The following is a 21,810-nucleotide window of genomic DNA, read 5'->3' on the forward strand; positions in this document are numbered from 1 at the left end:
TCATTTTATCAGATAAAATTGAGGAGTCTAATTAACCTTGACCTCATTCAAGGAATCAATGTTCCTCTGTACCTTTGATTATTCAAGTGGAAATGTGGAACTGGTTGGAGAATATAGATTGCTAATGATAATAAATATATAAATAAATAATAATAAGTCAGTACCTCATGAAACAATTACATGATGCGAAATATTATACAGTATTATGCAAAAATGAACAATCACAAATTCCTATTTAAATCTTTGCTTTTGTCATATGCTCATTATGTAATTCTACAAACAGGCACACCCTTTTCTTTCAAACTAATAATACAAAATATAAGAAAAGGTTAAAAAATGTTAAAGGACATATAATGCTGAAAACATCTCAAAAAATGACTCAGATTGTGTGTCAGCTTGATGACAAATAATAATAATAATAACAAAATAAAAATCCACATTTCTCCTAAGAGCCAAATTATAAGTTTGAGGCAAATTTTCTGAGATAATATCATAATACCATATAGATTTTAGACAGAAAGTTCAAATGAACCTTTGTAATGGTCATAGAAAATTTTTAAGGAAATTTGTATTGCTTGATAATTATACATTCCTAGGGTATTATTTTTACTCACTTTTAAAGAAAAAGGGAAAAATAAAATAAAATCATCAGATGTTTGTATTGGAATCAGTTATAGACATATTGGAATACGTTACATACCAAAAATCAATTGTTATATACAAATAAATATGAAAATAAGGGTTAAGGCCTCCTTGATCTGACAAAATGCTGTCCCAATAGATCAACTTATATTGGATCTTACAGCTTCAGATGGAAGGAGGCAACGGGGTCCACTAATCAATTGTATCACCAATGGGGTGAGCTAGTCACGAGATGCACTGTCCATAGCTGCAGACATATGGTTTAAAAATATGATCTGAGGTTCAAATCATCCTCGTCGTCATCGTCACTATCATCATAATTATCATCACCACCAGTTCTATCAGCAACATAGGTGTCATCGTCATCTCCACTAATATCAGATTCATCGTTAGTGTCTACATTGGAATAAACATCTGAAGTATGCCGAGAGTTCCAATCAGGAGGGAAAGTCTTCTGCAAGGCTTCTGTAAGCTCCCCACCTGTCCTTTCAATCTTGCGTAAGCACTTCGACCAGTGAACTGCAGTCCCCATATCAATAGTCAACCCAGATTCTATCATCTCTCTACAAATAGACAAAACTCCAGAATAAATGTAAGCTTCAGCAACAGTAGCCCTCGACAGCAAAGATGTCATCAGGCAATGATACACAGCTTTATCCGGCTTCAATCCAGCCAACTTCATCTGTTCAAAGCATTTTAAGGCCTTTTCTGGAAGAGACGCACGTGCCCAACCATGTATTAATGTGGTATAGGTTTTGACATTTGGCATCACCCCCAACGCTTCCATGTCTTCAATTGTTTTCATTGCTCTCTAAAAATTAAGACATACGATAATTAAAAGATGAACATAACAAAGGCATTTACATGGAAATGAAACCATTTGATTTTGTAGTTCCTGTACTGTCTAAAACCAAACTGAAATGGCATCAGCAACAGAAGAAGCAAACCAACAATTTTGGAGGTATACAAACAAGATCTTTTGGTGAGGAATTCTCAACATGTACAACTGAAATCATTTCATTTAATTTCTAACACTTATTCATAAATACATACACACTCAATAGGTTATGACCCATAGCCTCATCCTCTACCTTACTCTTATGGGAGGAGGAGATGCCATGAGCAAGAGCTTATTAACTAATGCATTTTGTTTTCTAACTAACACATAACAAACACAAAATCCATCTGACAGAACAAAATCCGACAAAATAAAATCAGCATTCATTTGACATGACATAACAAAAGAAAACAATGATACAAGACAAATAAAAGTTTGGTTTTGAAGAAAAATTCTAAAGACTACAATCAAAAAACAAATTATGTTATTCATAATGCTTTGTGAAAAAAAAAAATTTAATCTCCAAACACCAAATAAAATCCTTAAATAACATTTTAACGACAAAAAATGAACTGCAAAATGACAGTAAACTGATTTCATATGTTATAGAAATTAAAATGGAAGAATTTCTCTATCTTATAGGTTTCCAACTACCCCAAGAAATACTCTTCTTTTGTGATTTGGTAAGTTAATGATAGATATACATACCAGCATGTCTCCAGCCTTGCAACAAGCATTTATGAAGGACGTGTAAGTATGGATATCAGGTTGAACCCCTTCCTGTTTCATTTGTTGCATAAGGTCTGCAGCCTCCCAAACATCACCTCTTCGAGCCCATCTACAAAGGAAACAACAAAATTAGCATATAGGCAAGAAAGCAGACACAACATGACAAATTAAAAAGAGGAAGATTAAAAAATAATATGGTAAACTAAGTTGAAACCAGTTCAATCTATCTGTACATATACCCTGAACAATAAATTAGGAAAAGGAAGTTAAAAGAAAGATTAAAGTGATAACTTTTGCGTATATCCTAGCACTCCCAAGATTATATAGAACCCATACCCATCAATTAATATGTTATAAACAAAGGTGTTCCTTGGAATCTTTTGAGAGCTCATTTCTTTTGTCACTGCCAAAGCACTCTGCATTCTGCCTGACTTGCAACAAGCCTTCAGCAATGCCTCATACGTATACACATCAATCTCCAAACCTTCATTCCTCAATTTAGTAAAATACTCAAATGCTTTTCCAGTATCCCCTAATGATGCATAACCATGCATAATGGTTGTGTATGTATGCTCATTTGGAATTATGCCTGCCAGTGTCATCTCATCTAATATTTCAACAGCCTTATCCATCTGCAAGACAAACAAGATAAACAATTGCCTTGAAAGAGAAAAGGAGGCAAGCAAACTGAAAATAACATTTTAAGCAAGAACGAAAATAAAATTTCAGATAAAATAATCCAGGCAAGCTTCTAAATTGGTGGCGGGGGGTGGGGTAAGGAACCACAAAGAGTCCATAATGGAGCCATAAAAAAAAACTTTTTACAGCAAGTAATTTGTAGATGATACAGAGACAGAAAGAATCTACAAGAGTGGCAACGAATGACAATATAAATGGATATAAAGCATTAGCAACAAAAACAGTCAAACACAAAATTAAGCCCACCCAAGGAAACCAGTGGTGGGGAGAGAGAGAGAGAGAGCTTATTCCGCATTTTCAATGGATAAAAAGCAGCAGGAGTAAAATGGATTTATCCAAAGAAAAACATATAACAAACCTAAAATTGTCCTAGGAGAAACAAAGAAAGAAACAATGTATCACCAAACATTATTATTTTGGTAAATGAATCACTTCAAAATTTTGCTTGTAGGGTCTAGAATTAACTTATATTTAACAGGTCATTGAACTCCTGTAACATTGGCAAAAGATACATGATTAGGAGTGTGCATTTAGGTGCCTAGACACATAAATTTTATCATGGAGGCATGCATCATAAGCTCCTTTAACTTCAACAAACCAAGACACATAAATCAAAGATATGGCACAAGTGGTTATTGACCTTTTTTCTATCTCTTTTATTATTAAAGTATAATTTACCTTACGCTTCTCAACAAGGCCAAGAATCAAAGCATTGTAGGTATGCACAGTGGGAATGCATCCACTCATCCTCATCATATCAAAAACCTCTAGGGCTTTTCTCATTTCTCCTGCTCTTGCAAAACCATGTATAATGGGCATAAATGTACGCGTAGTAGGCCTATGCCTCTCCTTCTGCATTTCCTTGACAGTACGAATGGCTCGATCCATGTTACCCATCCCACAGAATGCACTGATGACGTTATTGTAGAGCACCACATCAGGCTTCAGTCCATCCTCAACCAAATCTTCAAAAATTGCAAATGCATTAGCCCAATCTTTTAACTTTAAAAATCCATTAATCAACATGGAGTAGGTCTTCATGTTATGTCTAATGCCAGATGATTCCATCATTTTGCTAACTTCCAAGGCTTTAGAAACCTTCCCAATCTGGAAGAGTGAAACACACCATTTTCAAAATAATGATTCAATAGTCAACTGTAAAGTATACCAAAAATGAGAATATAGATGTTTAATGACCATAAATGCATAAAATTTTAAAATATCTTGAAATTTGCAAGAAGAATTTTTGGCTAGTTCATAATTATTGAACCTAAACAATAAAACATCACACCTAAGTGGGGTCTTGGAGGGGGTGACTTGGATACAGTCTAGCCTCAATGCTTTTTTAGTGGCTGCTCTCCAAACTCAGAGCTGCACACTTGTGCTTCACAGCCAAAGCCACGACCATATCATTGCACTACATAATATCCCCAACAATGTATATTATACATGTGTATATCAGTGGGCGTGTAGCAAGCACATATGAGACATATTATTGGTCTCAACTACCTAATACCACAATTGTAATTGCCATACAGCTCAGCTCAACTTAAATTGAATTCTGCTAATGACACGTAGGACAAAGCAACCGTGTAAGTAGGGGTGACAAAATTGGACGACCGCAAATCCGACATGACACAATACGAAATTAGTAGGTTATGGGTTAAGTTTTAATGGGTTCGTGTCATATTCAGATGACTAACCCGTTTAATAAATGGGTTGGGTTAACGTTCAACATATGAAACTCGTTTAACCTGTTTAATCAAATGATATTTTACCAATATACCCTTCAAATTCTTAGTATATAAATTAATTAGTTGTTGTGATTTATTTTCTTCGACATATTGTGATTGATTATTTGTAATATTGAGATATGCTTTAGTTTTAAATGATTATTTGTGATACAGTTACTCGTTAGTTTTGAATTTTATATTAAAAATATTTATTTGCTTGTTTTTTCATAATTTTTTTTTATTTTGATAAAATCTAATAAATAAGTTGACAAGACTGACCTGTTTAATAAATGGGTTGTGTTAGAGTTGAGGAATCTTGACCCGTTTAATAAACATGTTAGGTTAGTGTTGACCCATATAGTTGGATACTCGTAAGTTGAAACGACACAAACTCAACACGCGAACACGAATTACCACCCCTATGTGTAAGATATGACACCCAATCTTGCAAGGAAATGTCTAGCCTTGTGCAAACACAATAAATTTTTAATAAAAATTTTTATTTATTAAAATCTTTAATTCCTAAGAAGAGTAATGCTCTTAATATTAAAGATTTTAGGCCCATTAGTCTGGTGAGCAGTATGTATAAACCATTATCTAAGGTTTTGGCTAATAAATTGAGGGCGGCATTGAACAATCTCATCTCCGAGTCTCAAAATTCCTTTGTTGGTGGGAGGCAAATTTTGGATTCAGTGCTCATTGCCAATGAATGCCTGGATAGCAGGTTGAAGAGCCGTGCACTGGGTGTGGTTTGCAAGCTTGACATTGAAAAAACCTATGATCATGTTAATTGGGATGCTTTGTTCTATCTATTGCATAGGATGGGTTTCGGGGTGAAATGGAGTGGGTGGATAAAGGCTTGTGTGACTTCAGTCCGGTTTTCAATCCTAGTGAATAGTTCCCCTGTAGGTTTCTTTGGAAGCTCTCGAACTTTGAGACAAGGTGATCATTTATCCCCTCTCCTTTTCCTTTTGATTATGGAGGTCATAAGCAGGATTCTGAGAAAAACTGAGGAATGTGGTCTGATTCATGGTTTTCATGTGGGACCAATGAACTCTTTTAGTGTGTGCATTTCTCATTTGTTGTTTGCGGACGACACTATTTTATTGTGATGCTTCTAGGGATCAATTGCTGTCTATAAGTTTGGCCTTATTGTGTTTTCAAGCTTTTACGAATTTGAAGGTTAATACAGGGGAAAGTGAGGTGAATAATCTGGATGCTTTGGCTAATATCCTTAGTTGCAGGGGGGCCATTTGCCTATGAAATACTTAGGAATGCCACTCGGTACATCGTTCAAGATAGCTTCTATTTGGAATCCCATTCTGGAGAAGATAGAGAAGAAATTATCATGATGGAAATGCATTTATTTATCCAAGAGTAGTAGGCTCACTTTATTGAAGAGCACTCTTTCTAGCCTTCCCTACTTATTTTTATCGTTATTTACTATTCCTATAGTTGTAGCTACTAGGCTGGAAAGAATCCAAAGAAACTTTTTATAGGGATCGTCTGAGGGGAGTTTCAAATACCCTTTGGTGGCATGAGACAAGGTTTGTTTACCTATTGAAATGGGAGGTTTGAAGATAAGAAATGTGGTGTCCTTTAATCAAGCTTTATTAGGGAAGTTGTTGTGGAGATACGGGCATGAAGTTACTCATCTTTGGTAGTGGGTCATATCCACTAAATATGGGGAGGGTCAAGGGGGTTGGAGTACTAAAGTTTGTAAGAGAACTCATGGGTGTGGTTTGTGGCGTATTAATGAAGGGTGGGAAAGCGTTTCTAAGCATTTTTCCTTTGTTGTGGGGGGTGATGATACCCAGATTTGTTTCTGGCTTGATAGATGGGTTGGGGTTGATCCCCTTAAAATCCACTATCCTGAGTTATTTGTGATTCCAGCTAATAAGGAAGCTTGTATTTATGATGTTGCGAGTCATCAAGAGGGGGATGATGTTAGATTTTGGAACTTGAGATTTTATAGGGATTTTGAAGACTGGGAGCTTGTTGCTTCTTTTTCTCTTCTTGATTTTATTCAAGTTCATCTTCCACGTGGAGTAGGCAGCGATTCTCTGTGTTGAGGTCTTAATGGAAATGGTAAGTTCGATACCCGTTCCTTTTATAATGAGTAAAGGGCAACTCCCAACTCTATCTTCCCTTGGAAGGGCATTTGGAAAGCAAAGGTTCCCAAAAGGGTGGCTTTTTTCTATGGACGGCAGCCCATGATCACATTCTTACATTGGATAATCTCATACTTAGAGGTCGCCATTTGGCAAATCAGTGTTGTATATGCCCGTGCAGTGGGAAATCTGTGGATCATCTCCTTATTCACTATCATATGGCGAATTCTTTATGGGTTTTTATGCTTCAGGCTTTCGATATTCAGTGGGTCTTGCCTAGCCCTATGGCGGAATTATTATTTGTTGGAATCATTGGCTTGGGAAACATGATTCAGATATTTGGAATTTAATTCCAAGCTATTTGATGTGGACTATATGGAAGGAGCATAATCGTCGGTCCTTTGAAAATTCAGAGGAGTCTTTGGTTGAGTTAATAGGCTTGTGCCAGAGAAGTATTTTTGATTGGTCTCGATGCTGGGGTTTTACAGAATGTTCTTCTATTGTTCAGTTTTTTTCTTCTCTTAGTTTAGTCTCTTGATTGTTTTCATTTGTGTTTTGTTTTGTGCTTTGCTGTGTTCATTCTCATGAACACATTGTATGTTTCTTTTTCAATTTTTCATCAATAATAATTCTTATATTACCTATCCAAAAAAAAAATTAAAACTTCACACAAATGACATCATTTACAGTGCTATCCTATGTTAATTTTCCCCTTCATATACCTTCTCCCTCTTTTAAACTATATGGTCACACCATAAACATATTGTTTCTCACCACACAAACAGGAGAGGCCTTTAAAAGAAACACAAAAACTTGAAGCCTAATAACAGACTAATGTAAAGTAATAAAGTTATACCTTAGTGTAAAGATTGATGAGACAGCCATAACTGATAACTGATGGTGTAAAGCCACATTCCTACAACAATTAGAGAGTGTCAGTGCACAAGACAAGACAACATAAGATAAGTTATGACTAATGACCTACACAGAGCAGATTCTGTATAGCAGACAGTAAAACATTAATGCCATGTTTGGAATTTTAGAGGAAAGGGAAGGAATAGTTATCCATTCTTTTCTGTGGATTTTAAAATAATAATAAAAACGAGAGGGGAGAGGAGGGGGTATCCCTCCCCTTATTTCGTTGTAGGGTGAAAATGAGAGGAGATGGTAAGATGTTATTTGAATTGACAACAAAGTGGGACAAATGATTTTGGTTTGATATTATTGAGATTTTATCAACCTGTTAAGCCTAAAAAATGAAGCACAGAGAATTCATTAAACATAGTCCCTCTAAATTCCCCCAATTCAAGGGAATTAAAAGAGGGGGTTTAAAGGGGAGGTACTCCAAATCCTCTCTAATCCTTTACCGATAGCCTAATGAAAACATCCATACAGGGGGGAGTGTAACCACCTACCTATTCTCCTCTCCCTTATACGAATCATATTGTTACAGTATTTCACTGGCTCAAAAGGCAGATGTCTTAAAGTTTTCAAGCAACAGACAATCTTAGAAGCTCATAAAGGGATAAATTGTATGCTACTCTTTTGTTTTTTATATGAGATGATTTCATTAATGAAAAAGAACATACAAAAGACAACGGGAGAACAGGTATTTGTCAGCAATATACCCCACATTCCTTTAATGCTCAAAATACAAAGAATTTAGGTGATCATACAAGCTAGACAGTATACTACCATCCACCGACAACCAAAAGAAAAGGGTTCCAACAGAGTGTGATTTTATCATCTCTAAAGAAAACTACTAACCATCAAAATTCCTGCCATTTCTCTCCTCTACACCTACCACATCAAGTATAATGGTACATTCCATGCACTGTTCAGGAAAGAACTTGACCTCCCCCTTGTAGAAATGCACATAATTTGTAGTCTACTCTGGTTCTTATGTTTTGAGTTTCTTAGTTTTAGTTATCTGCAGGGTTTACTTCAACATCATTAAGTTTTAAAATTTAAGGGAATTTAAAAAATAAAATAAAAATTTTTCCTCAACATGGGCTTAAGTGGTGGGCCTGGTGGCCTTTGGGATCACACATACCCTATATAAATCAGCTTAACTCTTGCAAATCTACAGAGATCATTCAAAAAAATTCAGTAGTTATGAAACTCCATTTGAAGAATGTATGATGCATGCTCAACCCTACATATGATGCACTAGCTAAAAGAATCAAGGTGTGATGCCTCACACATCGTCATCTTCTTCATTTTTCTTCTTTACTTAATCTTAAAACAGCCCTTAATTTCTTTGGATTTTAAGCAGAAAAAAAATTACTTCTATGACTCAATACTTTCCATATCACTAAGCCTCAACGATGATTGAGTTTTAGGTCTTAGATTCAATCCCATATGGGTGTGTGAAAAGTATCCATCTATTAGGGAAAGGGAAAACAAAAAAAAAAAAAAACCAAAATAATGCTTGAGAATTAGTAATAGGGATGAGTTCTATGATCCTTTATGAACGAACTAGGGTCAGCTATATAAATCTTTGCTCTCCATTAGCTCTCTATTCATCATATCCATTTTCTTTTTTTTGATAAGTCATCAAATCCTTTTTCACCACATTTAAACATGTTATCTTAGGCTCCCTCTTACTCTTTCACTTCTTCGAACTTGAATCATTTCTCTTTCTTGCCTGCGCAGCCACCAGTCTTCACTACACATGGCCGGACCATCTTAAGTGACTCACAGTCATCTTTTTCTCTATAAGAGCCACCCACCTTTGCAGGGATATCTTTCTTCTTAATTGCACATATTTTAATTACAACACTGACAATCCCCCTAAAATAATTGTTCTCCAGATTCCCCTGCAACAAATACTTTCAATTTCCAGCCATCATAACATCATTTTCAGTCCCAGTTAGAATTATTAACTCCACATTCACTCTTCCACCCTTCATAACTAAAGGGGGGAAATTTCTCCAGAGCCATCCCTCCATGTCATGCCTTGTATGCAGCATTGTCTATATTACCATTGCTGTCCTATTTCAGTTCGATTTCAAACACTATCCTAAGTCACTAGCCCTTCATGAATCTTTGAAGCTATCTAAGTCCTCATATTTAATTTATAGGTTAACCTTGTGCTGTAAAACCTTGATACCTGTAAATAATTTATTTACGACGAAAAAGCAAACAAACAAAAATCTAGAGCCATATGTATGTCAAGCTGAATCCAACACATCTACATGCATGCAGCATCACTTCAACAATAAGCTGAACATTGATGCTGTTATGATTCTTTTAGACAAAAGGGGAAATAACCATAAATAAATCCAGTGCACAGGATGTTCTCAAGCCAAAAGCAACATCACTTCTTCTAACTCTTGACAAACTTATGACAAGGGAACACACATGCAACATATATGTATGTGCACATGTGTGTGTATCACCCAAAACAAGAAAATTTGATCACCTATACTTTTACCTTTAGTCGCTCAAACACAACCAGACATTTCTTTTCATTCCCAACCATTGTGTAACCGTCCATCATAGTATGATATATATCAATAGGGGCATCTATGCCTGATTCTTCCATCTCCCTCACCAATGCCTCAGCTCGATCCATATTGCATGTTTGACTGAAAAGTTTACAACAAAAGAAAAGTAACATCATGAAATTGGAAAGAAAGAATTGCACTAGGCTCAAGGCAAACATCATTTTGAAGAAAACCTAGAAAAGAGAATGATATGCAAACTGCCAATGAGCTCTAGCTCAAATAAAATCTTCATCCCCTATAAGAACAAGGTAGAGAGTGATGTTGTGGGTTCAAGACATAGGAGTGTAGGTAACTTACCAATCAATTAACATAAAGAATGTTGTGCAAATAAATAATAAAGCCCGTATCCCAATGAGCATTAACTCAAATGGCTCCTCCTTGCCTTGTAAGAGCAAGACAGAGAGTAAGGTCGTGGGTTCCAGACCTACCTAACTTACCAATAAAAAATGATAACAATAAAGCCCTTACCCAAAGAGAGAGAGAGAGAGAGAAAGAATAAAACCAAGTAAAAGAACCCATGTAAAACAGATTATACATTTAATAACTTTCTCTTCTTTCAATTTATAGAACATGGTTTGTCAAGCACAGAATTCAAATAAAGAAAATGACTCAGAAAAGTTACAACAAACCTGAATTTAGAACACTCACCAGTGAGCATATATAATATTCCCATAAATGATTGCATTCAGAGTTGTATGTCTCTCTTTAGCCTCCTTGAACCAGTTATCTGCAGCTCTTCCAAAACAACATCAGAGAATGTTAGATTATAGAGATACAAAATTGCCTCCTCACACATAAGTCATTAATACAAACAATTCATGTCCTCAAAACAAAATGGATTAAAACCAAAGCATTACGGTTACACCAAGTTGCAGGTAAGGAAAAAAGGTCCAGTAAGGCCCAACAAAAGCTTTGCTTCAACCAAGGTCAGCACAACCAGTAAAGTGTGAGCTGTGCAAGAAGCACAAGCATTGCACTTCATTAATTGTAAATGTGCCTAAGAAATTTTCAACTATAGTCTACAATTTTTTTGCTTCACATCAATCCTTGTTTTATGCAGCATATGTTTGAGCAACTAGAGATCTTAAGGCATTGAGTGCACTATAGCCTTTAATAACAATAAAGAGCCACCACTCACAGTTGTACAGAAAGACAATAAAACTAAAAATGACTGTTACTTGAATCAAAAGTGGAACAGAAAACAAAAACATGAAAAATAAAAAATAAAAAACAAGGAACTCATATAAGGCTGCAGAATTCACACACACACACACAGAGCAAAAGAAAATCAAACAGCTGCAGATGAATCCTCCAACAGAACTAGACAACCCTAAAATCCTAAATGAGAAAGAGAAAATAGTGGAGATGAAACAAAGTGATTTACATTCACCAAAAGACTAATGGTCATTATCAAATTATAACATATATTTCTAGACAGACCAAAAACTCCTTTTTTTACAAGGACTAATAAAATCCATTATTCCAAATGCATTATCAATTTTTAATGGATCTGACATTAAAAAATGCAGTAATTTCTGTACTCCAGAGGTATTGGTTGGGTAAGAAGAGTGGCCCAGCAAGTTTATTACGCCCATTTAAGTGCCACCTCTGATATTATAAACAATTTTTTTTTTTAAGAGTAAATAAAGGTGACAAGTTTCTGCCACTCAACAATAACATCATTGCTTGCCTCCACATAGATCATTTTGATACACGTTTCTTTTTCTTCTTTTTTTTCTTTTTCTTAGGGGGAGAGGGGGAGGGTTATTTTTCCTAAATTTTCAATATTATATTTAAGTTGAGATGCAGTATGATTTCAAACAAGATTTAAATACTTAACCATCAAATAATTTAACACCTGAATTTCTAAGAATTGCTTCTTTAGTTCAGTTTTATTCTTTTTTTTTAAATATTATTAGCATAATTTCTAATGACTTACCATACCATTCTTCAAATATAGAGGTGTATCAAAAGAGATGACAAGGGAAAATTTTCAGTGACTATTGCAATAATAAAAGTCAGATAATGTAACCGCACACAATCAAACAGAGACTTTAAAATAAGTACTAATACGTTTTGTTTTTTTCTTTTTGGCTAAAGAATATTATATGGTCCACTTACTGAGCATTGCCAAGTTTTGCAAATCCCCCAACAATAATACTATAAGTCACCACACTCATTTCAATGCGCTCATCCTTCATTTTCCTGACACAAGATAATGCTTCTTCCATGTCTCTGCCAACTGCATAAGCATGAATAAGGCTGCATGACATAAACAACCTTTAATGTTGAAAGGAGGACATGAAAAATACATTACCCTAAAACTGTGGGAAAAAAAGATTATTTAATAATTAAAAAACATTTTATTAGATCTATTTGTAATATGCTTAATAAACAAATAAAACCTCAAACACTGCCATATATGTAGATTTTCAAAACACAAACTCAGTGGATCTTGGACCCAAAAACTCACCCTCCATCCCCTTATTATGGAAAGAGGAAGTCCTACTTGAGCTAGAGCACAATGGAATTTGGATATATTATAATAAAAAAATCCCAATATATACAAATCCTGAATCCTAGAAATTCTAACATGCTCTGCAGTTAAAGTGCTAGGCTGTACTAATGTCTTTTACTGAGCATGCTGAGCAAATATAGCATGCATCATCTAAATAATATGTACTTGTTCCAATCTAGAAAGGTGGCCGTCAGCTGATAAATTAAGAAACACAAGCTCGGCCAAATTCACAATGTTGCATCAAGAAATTTCAAAGCTTGGATACAGAATATTGAATCACAGATTATTACCTTGTGTAGACATGTGCACTTGGCTCTATTCCTCTTGCTCGCATACTCTCAAAAGTTTCACGTGCACGATACATATCCCCTCGCCTTGCATAATAAGTGACCAACAAGCCATACTCTCTTCTAGAAGGCTGATATGAATAAGAAAAAGAAAATAGGAAACAATCATATTGATGTAGACATGAATGAGTTAAAGCTATTAGTTTTTATTTGAGGAGGGTTGTTGGGGGGGGGGGGGGAGTAGGGGGGATGCAATCGTTCCACGGATTTGGATTTATTTAAAAAAGAATTAGTCATTCCTTGGATAAGTTCCACATGATAGGTCTGCATGTTTGTGTGTGGCATGGGAATACAATCTCAAGCAATAACTACAAAAAATTTCAATAATTGGGTCAGAAGAAAAGAATCAAAAGATGTTATCTATTTCAGGAACTTCTAGAATTCTGTTGGCCCATATACTCTTCTAGAACAAAACACTTCTAAAAACTATTGATTTTGATTTCTCTGAACTTGTTTATGTTAGATATAAATTATTACACTGATTATTGTAGCATTAAAAGTCAAGTAATTGCTCTTTGAATTTAAATTTTTAAAAAATATATTATGTTTTTGACCCAAAACATTAATTTGTTTGCCAAAAGATCCCTCCCAACAAGCCAACAACTCCATGACAGAATAAGGCATAACCCAGGCAACCCCATACACGCAGAAAATCAATGACTGCAATTCACAAGCCATATGTCTTTTACTCATAAAACACTAGTCCATAATGATCACACCACTTTTTCCACAAATTATATCTAATCAAGGTCTGTCCTAATGTCACATAGCACAAGAAGAAAGACAGCCTTGGAGTTGGAGATACAAAAACATTCCCAATGCTCTACTACTGTTGTAGCTACTCAAATACCCACCTAAAACTGCTCCACATCAATCTTACACAAGAGCCCCGGATTTCCAATTTTCAGATGACTATCCAAGAATTCAATGGCTATTAACATTGAGGTGAGGATTTATCTATCCTAAACAAATGCATTCTATGTGTTAGACACTATTCTGCCTAGTACTCCCTTCAACCATTTGCCAGCACCTTGGCCTATTTTATAAACACTGCCCACAAGACTATTAGGTCTAAAATCCTTCACACTTTGCCTAAATCTGAGAATTTATACCTAAACCCAATTATATCTATCCTAACCTCATCCTAACAGCAGTCAAAGAAGACTACAAGGGCCATGCTATAAAGTACCTGTCTCTAAAAATCAACACTATCCTTAATTTCTGCACCTACAAATCACATTCCCATCGATATTTTTTTATACATTCAAGTCAGGGACAGGTATTCGACTCCATTGAAAAAGCCAGGAAATGTCGTTTGATCTAGAGGTCATTGGCCACATTACCATCGATATAACAAGAAATACTCAATGCTGATAAGCCTTAATCTAGAGGCTCTCACAGTTAAAAAGAAAAAAATAAATTTTTTGATAAGTAAACTTCAATCAAATGAAATTTTAATTGCCTCTTGTACGATAACAATAGACTTTATCAGCTGAACTAGCTCAAAAAACTTTGTCTCGCCACACGTTTTTTCCTCGGCCTAAGTTTGTACACATTCTCTAAAGGAATTAATCATTCTTTCTCTTATCAAACTCACAATTCATCACATAAACCTCAAATGAGTCAAATATCACATACTTAAAATACAAAATGCATACAAATGAACTGTGTTGATGAGCTATACCTTCCTAATTCTCTCGAAAGACTGGACAACAGCCTGCCAATTCTCCGGCTCCGTCTCCAAAACCTTCCGGAAGCTCCTCCTCGAGCTCTCCCTATCTTCGTGCCAGTTAGACCGATACTCCACCCGGTCATCGCCCTCAATATACCGCGCTCTCTCCTCCGTTTTCTCCTTCAATCTCCTCCCATCATCCAATTTCACAGTCAACACTCTCCCATGGAACTCCACGCCATCGAACTCCACCGCCTTCATGGCCGACTTGGCCGCCATAGCATTGTTACCGCCATATATCACGAACCCAAAACCGGCAATTCGGTCGGTTTTGTTGTGAGACTTGATGAGAATGACGTTATTTATGGGGCCGAATTGCCGGAAAAACTCGGCCACCTCGTGCTTCTTTATCCAGTTAGGTAAGTTCCCCACGAAGATTTTATTTTCCTGGCGGAATTCCACTTCCTCGGGATTTGAATTCTGGGATTTGGCTTTCAGTGGTGGCGGTGGGGGTGGGGGTAAAGGCGGTGGTGGTGGCGGAGGTGGAGGTGGTGGGGGAGAGAGTTTGGAGGTGAGAGAGAGCTTGGTGGTGAGAGAGTGAGGAGTGGGGCTATGGGTGGGATTGCTGAGGTTTTTGAGAGGGTTAGAGGGGATTTTAGGAGTGGAGGAGGGCTGAGTTTTGTTGGGGCGGCGGATGTTGGAGGTGGTGGTGGTGGTGGGATTGTGAGAAGAGTTTGGTTTGAGGGAGAAAGAGATAGAAGTGGTGGTGGTGGAGGAGTGGTGGGTGGCGGTGAGGATGGTGGCGGGGAAGTGTGGGGTGGAGAGTGAAGAGAGCCCATCCATTATCGTTGGGAGTGGAGTGAGTAAAGACTGAAGAGTGATTTTTTGAAATTTTCGGTTGATTTTGTAGGCTCCTTATTTACGAACTCATTTTACACACTTCTCATGTCATGTGTTGTCTTTACTTTTAATAGCATCCGGTCCTTCAAATAAATTAAAAAAATAAAAATAAAAATAAAAAAATTTAAGAGCATCCCCATTGACTTTGCAAAAAAAAAAAATCTATTTTCACACACCAAAATGTTATTTATCTATTTTAATACATTATTATACCCTACACCACATTTCTTATTTTATCACATCACCCATTAAAATAATTTAAAAAACACACACACACACACACACATCACCACACCCGGTGGTGAAGCTAGAAAAATTTCTCAATGGGGGGCTAGAAGAGTAAATTAGAGCATCCACATCAGTTCCTTCATTTTACACATCCACTTTTACACTAAAAACCTACTTTTTCTATTTTACACATCCAATTTTACAAAACACCCACATCAGTTCATCTATCCTACCACCCTTTTTAATTAAATAATCAATTTTCTTTAATTTTTTATTATTTTCCCAACTACTTGATATAATTAGCGCGCTCTCTCTCCCTACTCATTTCTGATTTTTGCTCTCTCTCTCTATACGCATCTCTCCAACTCTCCCTCTCCCTCTGCCTCTACCTCTCGATCAACTCTCCCTCTCCCTCTCCCTCTCCCTCTCCGATCACGAGCTCAAATCAGCTCTCCCTCTCCGATCACGAGCTCAAATCACCTCTTCCTCTCCGATCCACGATCCGCGAGCTCTGATCACGATCCACGAGCTCCGATACGTGATCCGCAAGCTCCGATCACGATTCGCGAGCTCCGATCGGCAATCCGCGAGCTCCGATCCAGCGTCCGCGAGCTTTGATCCGCGTCCACGAGCTTCGATCCTCAATTCACGAGCTCCGATCTACGGCAAGACCCACGAGCTCCGACCAGTCAAGCACTGATCTGTGTTTGTATATGTCTGTGTTTTTTTTTTTTGAGCAAAGTGTATCTCTGTGTATATTGTGTTGAGAAAAAGATGAGAGAATTGAGTTTGTTGAGCACGGATCAGAGAGAGAAAAAAAAGGAGCGAACGTGAAAATAATAAAATATTGTATAAACGAGCTACAATAGCCGTGTGTATTTACACGGTTACTGTAGCTCGTGGATGGTTTTGCAAGATTTTACACAGTTTTAGTTCCACTGATGTAGGAGATTTTTTGCTCAAAATGTGTAAAATTGAGTAATTTTTATATTATACATGACTATCCACCAACTGATGTGGATGCTCTAACTAATGATTTGTATACATTGTTTAAAGAGAAAATTCAAAAGCCAGGGGAGGCCATGGCCCCCTAGCCACCCTTAGCTTCGCCTATGGTCCACATCCACGACAGAAGCTAGCCAACCACCATAATGACAACCCAAAACATGCCAACACCCAATCATCGAACGGCAGCTAGCCAGCCACCACAATAACCACCTATGGATGCCCTCAAAAATTAGATTTTTAGGTTTGGTCATACATTGGGTCCTTAGTGACATGACTTTTTATCTGCATGTATTTCTAGGATGAGGTGTGTGTGTGAGTCCCTTTTTCTTATTTATATTTTAGGAGTTGTTACCAACCATTGAGTTTGTATTAGGTGTGATCACCTAATTGTCTAATTCATTTTAAGTTACCTAATTAACTAAACTAACTTTAAGGGTTTATTAATTAAGGGAAACCAAAAGTCTCGAACCAAAAATCTTGGACTCGAAAGTTTGGTTACGTGTGGGGTGCTTAACACTTCCACAACGCCTATCCAAAGGATAGTAACTAATTTTAATTTATTTATAACGTTATCTTTTAAGTGAAGAAATAAGATCCTTGGCATTTTTTTTAGGTTCTCTTCAAACAATACACACACACATATATATCCATGTGAGTATTTATTTGCGTATAACATATCATGTAAATATATATTTCAAGGATTTATTTACAAGCAAAACATGTGAGATGTAAATATACATAGCATGTGAGAAATTTTTACCACGTTATAAGAAATAATATATACAATAGCAACTGAATATTTATTTACTATATAGTTAACATGTGTATATTACATATTAAACAAATACATGACAACGTAAAAATAAAAGAGCAAGGGGGTTGGACAAATAGTACCTTGTTGTTATTTACCACATTTTCTAATTTTATCATGCAAAAACAGAACACAATGGAAATTTGTTAGTGCCAAAAAAGAGGAGGGACAATGTAAGCTTGATTGGTGCCTATGGGTTTAATGAAATTGAACCATAGGCACAAATCTCTAAAGATACAATCCTAAGAAAAAGTTTTAAACAACAATGCATGAATTATTTTGAAAAGGGTTATTCTTTAGTAAATTCACATATTTTGTAAAAGAATTTTTTTTTTTTGAAAAAGTTTTTTATTTTTTAATTTGGAAAGGAAAGTTTTGGGAAGAGCATTTTTTTTAATGAGAAAAAGTCTTACTATTTTTTATAAAAGGAGAAAGTTTTACAAAACTAGTTTCATCATTTTTTTTTTTTTTTGTGAAAGAAAAGATTTCCTTTGAACAAGCAAATTTTGAAATAGGAAACAAATTTTCATTTTTTTAAAAAAAAAAAAGGTTTTTGAAGAGAATTTATTTTGAAAAAAGAAGTGCCATTTAAAAAAAAAAACGGGGGACTCTTGAAAATTCTAGGGCACTTAAAGTTTACTTTTAAGAAAATCGTTTTTGCAAATATACCAATTTTGAGAAGACAAAAGTGTCAATAATATATTTTGTCTGACCTCGATTCATACATCAAAACAAATGCCAAAATCTGAAGGAAAAAAAAAACAAAAAAGGGGTAAATTGCAAATTTCAAAGCCAAAAAAGGGTAACAAATAAACACAACATGATCGGATAGTGGATCAAAGGGTCACAACATTTAAAAATCATTTGATAGAAATTAAGACCAAAAACCCTAACCGGGTATGGTCAAAAGGTTGACTTTTTGATCCAATCCGATTGAGTTGAATTTTGGATTGTCTCGTAGGTCATATTTTTCCTTTTGAAAAAATAGTTCACAGGCAAAAATCAGTGTTAAAATTGATGAGATATCAACAAAATACCAAAACTCTAATTAAAAACTTCACTTTTTTAAGGTTAAACAAGATGTTTTTTGGACTAACTTTGTGCAAAAAACTATACTGTTTGGGCAAGAAACAAAGCGATCTGGTTGAACTAGCTTGAAGTATGAGGTCTCGACCACCTCTCACAAAAAGAGCTCGATGATATTTGCTATGGATTGGAATGAATAAATTGTTTAAGGAAACATGTCACAGAATTTCCTACACTGCATCACCTCCCTTCTGTACGCGATATCTTGATGATCGTAGCTCCAAATCTCACAAAGTTAGAACCCATGGAAACTAGACATCCAGAGCTTTCTATAGATATAAAGTTTGAAGAAAATGGAGCTCGGAAATACCTCCAAATAATCGCACAAATATCAGACCAGAAATTGGGAAGAAGACGAAATAGCCAACTTAGGTGTAAAAGTGGAAGGCTATATGATGGTGTACCAAAACACCATCACATTGGTACACCATCACATAGCCTCCAATATTTTTGGAATCTCTATAAATACCCTCCATTTTTTGTAACAAGTAAGAAGTTTTTGGGAGAAAAAAAATAGAAAAAAAAAGGATAGAAAAATACTAGAAAAAGCTATAAAAAAAAAACCCTAGAAAATTTTGAAAAAATATTTCTCTCTCCTCTCGTTAGGAAATCCACCACAAAAATTCAGCCTCCCTCGTCTTATTTGTAGTCTTTGTGGGTAAGATGTAGGGATGGGATAGTTTTTTAATAGGGAATAAATTCAATAAAGACTTGATGTAAACCCTTTGGTTTACACCAGCCAATAAAGACATGCCACATCAATTTTTTACTTAAAACTCATTGTAAAATAAATACATCCTAATACACCTAATAACATCTCAAAAATGCCATATTTCATGTTTCTAACAAGATGCGAAAAAAGTCCCTAAAATCTCATCTCCCTCCTCTGCACTTTCTCTTGGCCTTAACTCTCTCGCAGACCTTGAGCACAAAAGAGAAAGTAAAAGTGTCAGGGCGAGAAACCAAAGAAGAAAGCATGTCATTATAGTAAAGCTTCTGATAATGGAATTCCAAGCTTGTGTTTGAGGATTATCAATGTGATTGAAGAGAAGTTGTGCGTAGGACAAGGAGCTAGAAACCGAGACAGCACAAGAGTGGACGATTTTGGTGGAAATGGCGGGACGCGTGCAAGGATTTTTTGAAACCTTTGGGGACTGTTGCATTTGCAACAATTTAAGGATGGTGTCAGATTTTGATATGTCTCTTGTTCTCTTGTTTCTCTGTCACGATGTTGTTGAAACATGAAAAATGCTATGTCCAAAATATTTTTACAACACTTTCACAACAAATCCTAAGTGGTAAATTTTTACTAGTTGTTATTGTTGGGGCAAAAAAGTAATCTTAGTGTTAGATTCAAATTTGAACCAATAACAACTAACCATTTATAATTTGTTGTAAAAATATTATAGACGTAGAACCTCTCCTAAAACAATGAGATTTCAGTTTTTTTTTTTTTTTTTTTTTGGTTAGGAAACAATGGGATTTGGGTTTAAGTTTGTTATGAAATTGAAGATGTTGGTGAAAGTGTGTACGTGTAAGTTAGATTTGAGCTTATGAAAGGAACTAAAATAAGTTATTTAACAGTACATCAACATATAAAAGCTTAAAAAGATGTCAGCTTCAACATGACACTTGAAAAAAAAAAAGTGATGATAGGACATGAAAAAGACACAAGATGTACGTGAAAAACCCTAAAAAATTGATGAAAAACCACGATTTGAGCAAGAATGGAATGTTCTTGCTCTGTTTAGATCGTATTATGTGTGAAAAAAAGGTCAATCTTGTACAATAAGGTTGTTCTATCCTACCAACTTTCTACTCACTTCTACAAATATCTACTTGGGTTCTTACCCTCAAAATACAGCTACATGTTCCTCTTATAATCTGAGGAATATGGCTGAGTACAAGACAGGTGTCAAGCCATCATTTCTCTGGACCCTTCCACAGCTGTGATATTATCTGTTGAGTATAGAGGATAAAACTTGCACCAACGTGGCACTGGGACCCATGGGTAGGTGACTTTGCCTCTAATTGGGAAACCAGTCCTAGACATTGAGAAGGACATTAGAAGCATTGTGAGTGGTGCACGTGTCTCAGAAATGGTCCAGCATGTATTCAACCAATAAAGGGTGTCCTCATAACTTTGACCTTAGAAAGTCACTATCTCCCTTTTTGTGAGTGCTTAAGTACTATGACAGGTGCATATCTTACTTCCTTCCCAAGGCAGTCATGCCTTTGCATGGACCAAGAATAGGAGCCAACACTTCCTCTACCTTTGCTCATAGCCATTCCACGTGCAAGGTACAGATCCAACCACATATACATTATCTCATGCCTTAGTGGTGTTATGTACAAAGTGAGAGTTAATTGAGATGTTATTAGGTGTGGTAAGATGTATTTCTTATTAAGTAAAAAGTTGATACGGCAATCTATTATTGGACGTGTAAAACATGGGTTTTACACCCCATCCTTACCAAATTCTTATTCTTTTTAATAACTATACCAATCGCATTTCTCTCTACTTCTTCCTATGTAAACATCATCCATTTTTATATATGAATTTCCATTTGTTTACTTTGTCTCTTTACTTTGTCGCTTTAAATTCCCAGCGCTTTATTGTTATGATTGTGTATATTTATCTCTCTTTTTCTTAATGCTTATATTATTTGTTGTTGATTGTGATGTTATTGTTATGTTCCTAGATGGGTATTGAACCATCACCTAGGCCTAATATAGAAAGTACCCTGAGGGGAAGAAATCTTATTTCTTCTAAGCATCTAGAAACCTTTTATGTTCTTGCTCACATATTGTTATCCATTTATTTTAATGTTACCCCCCTTCCCCTTTACTTTAACGTCATCCAATTTAATATTTGCTAATCCCCATTCCCCTTTTATCTATTGCAATTTTTATTTCCCTTGTTCTATATATATATATATATATATATAGAGAGAGAGAGAGAGAGAGAGAGAGAGAGAG

The 21,810-nt window shown here is 35.8% G+C and overlaps 1 protein-coding gene across 1 annotated transcript; it reads right to left on the minus strand.

Annotated features, from left to right (window-relative positions):
• Nucleotides 1–635: 635 nt before the first annotated feature.
• LOC142614461 (uncharacterized) lies at nt 636–15,718 on the minus strand. Its single transcript, XM_075786978.1, has 10 exons — nt 14,811–15,718; nt 13,070–13,197; nt 12,383–12,523; nt 10,910–10,996; nt 10,189–10,342; nt 7,609–7,668; nt 3,587–4,015; nt 2,546–2,841; nt 2,189–2,318; nt 636–1,453 (listed from the first exon to the last, which is right to left on the minus strand). Exons 1-10 carry the CDS (start codon nt 15,639–15,641, stop codon nt 905–907), a joined length of 2,805 nt encoding a protein of 934 aa, XP_075643093.1. The 5' UTR covers nt 15,642–15,718; the 3' UTR covers nt 636–904.
• Between the last annotated feature and the right edge of the window lie 6,092 nt (nt 15,719–21,810).

This window comes from Castanea sativa, chromosome 11, assembly GCF_040712315.1.
Source record: "Castanea sativa cultivar Marrone di Chiusa Pesio chromosome 11, ASM4071231v1".
Taxonomy (NCBI): Eukaryota; Viridiplantae; Streptophyta; class Magnoliopsida; order Fagales; family Fagaceae; genus Castanea; species Castanea sativa.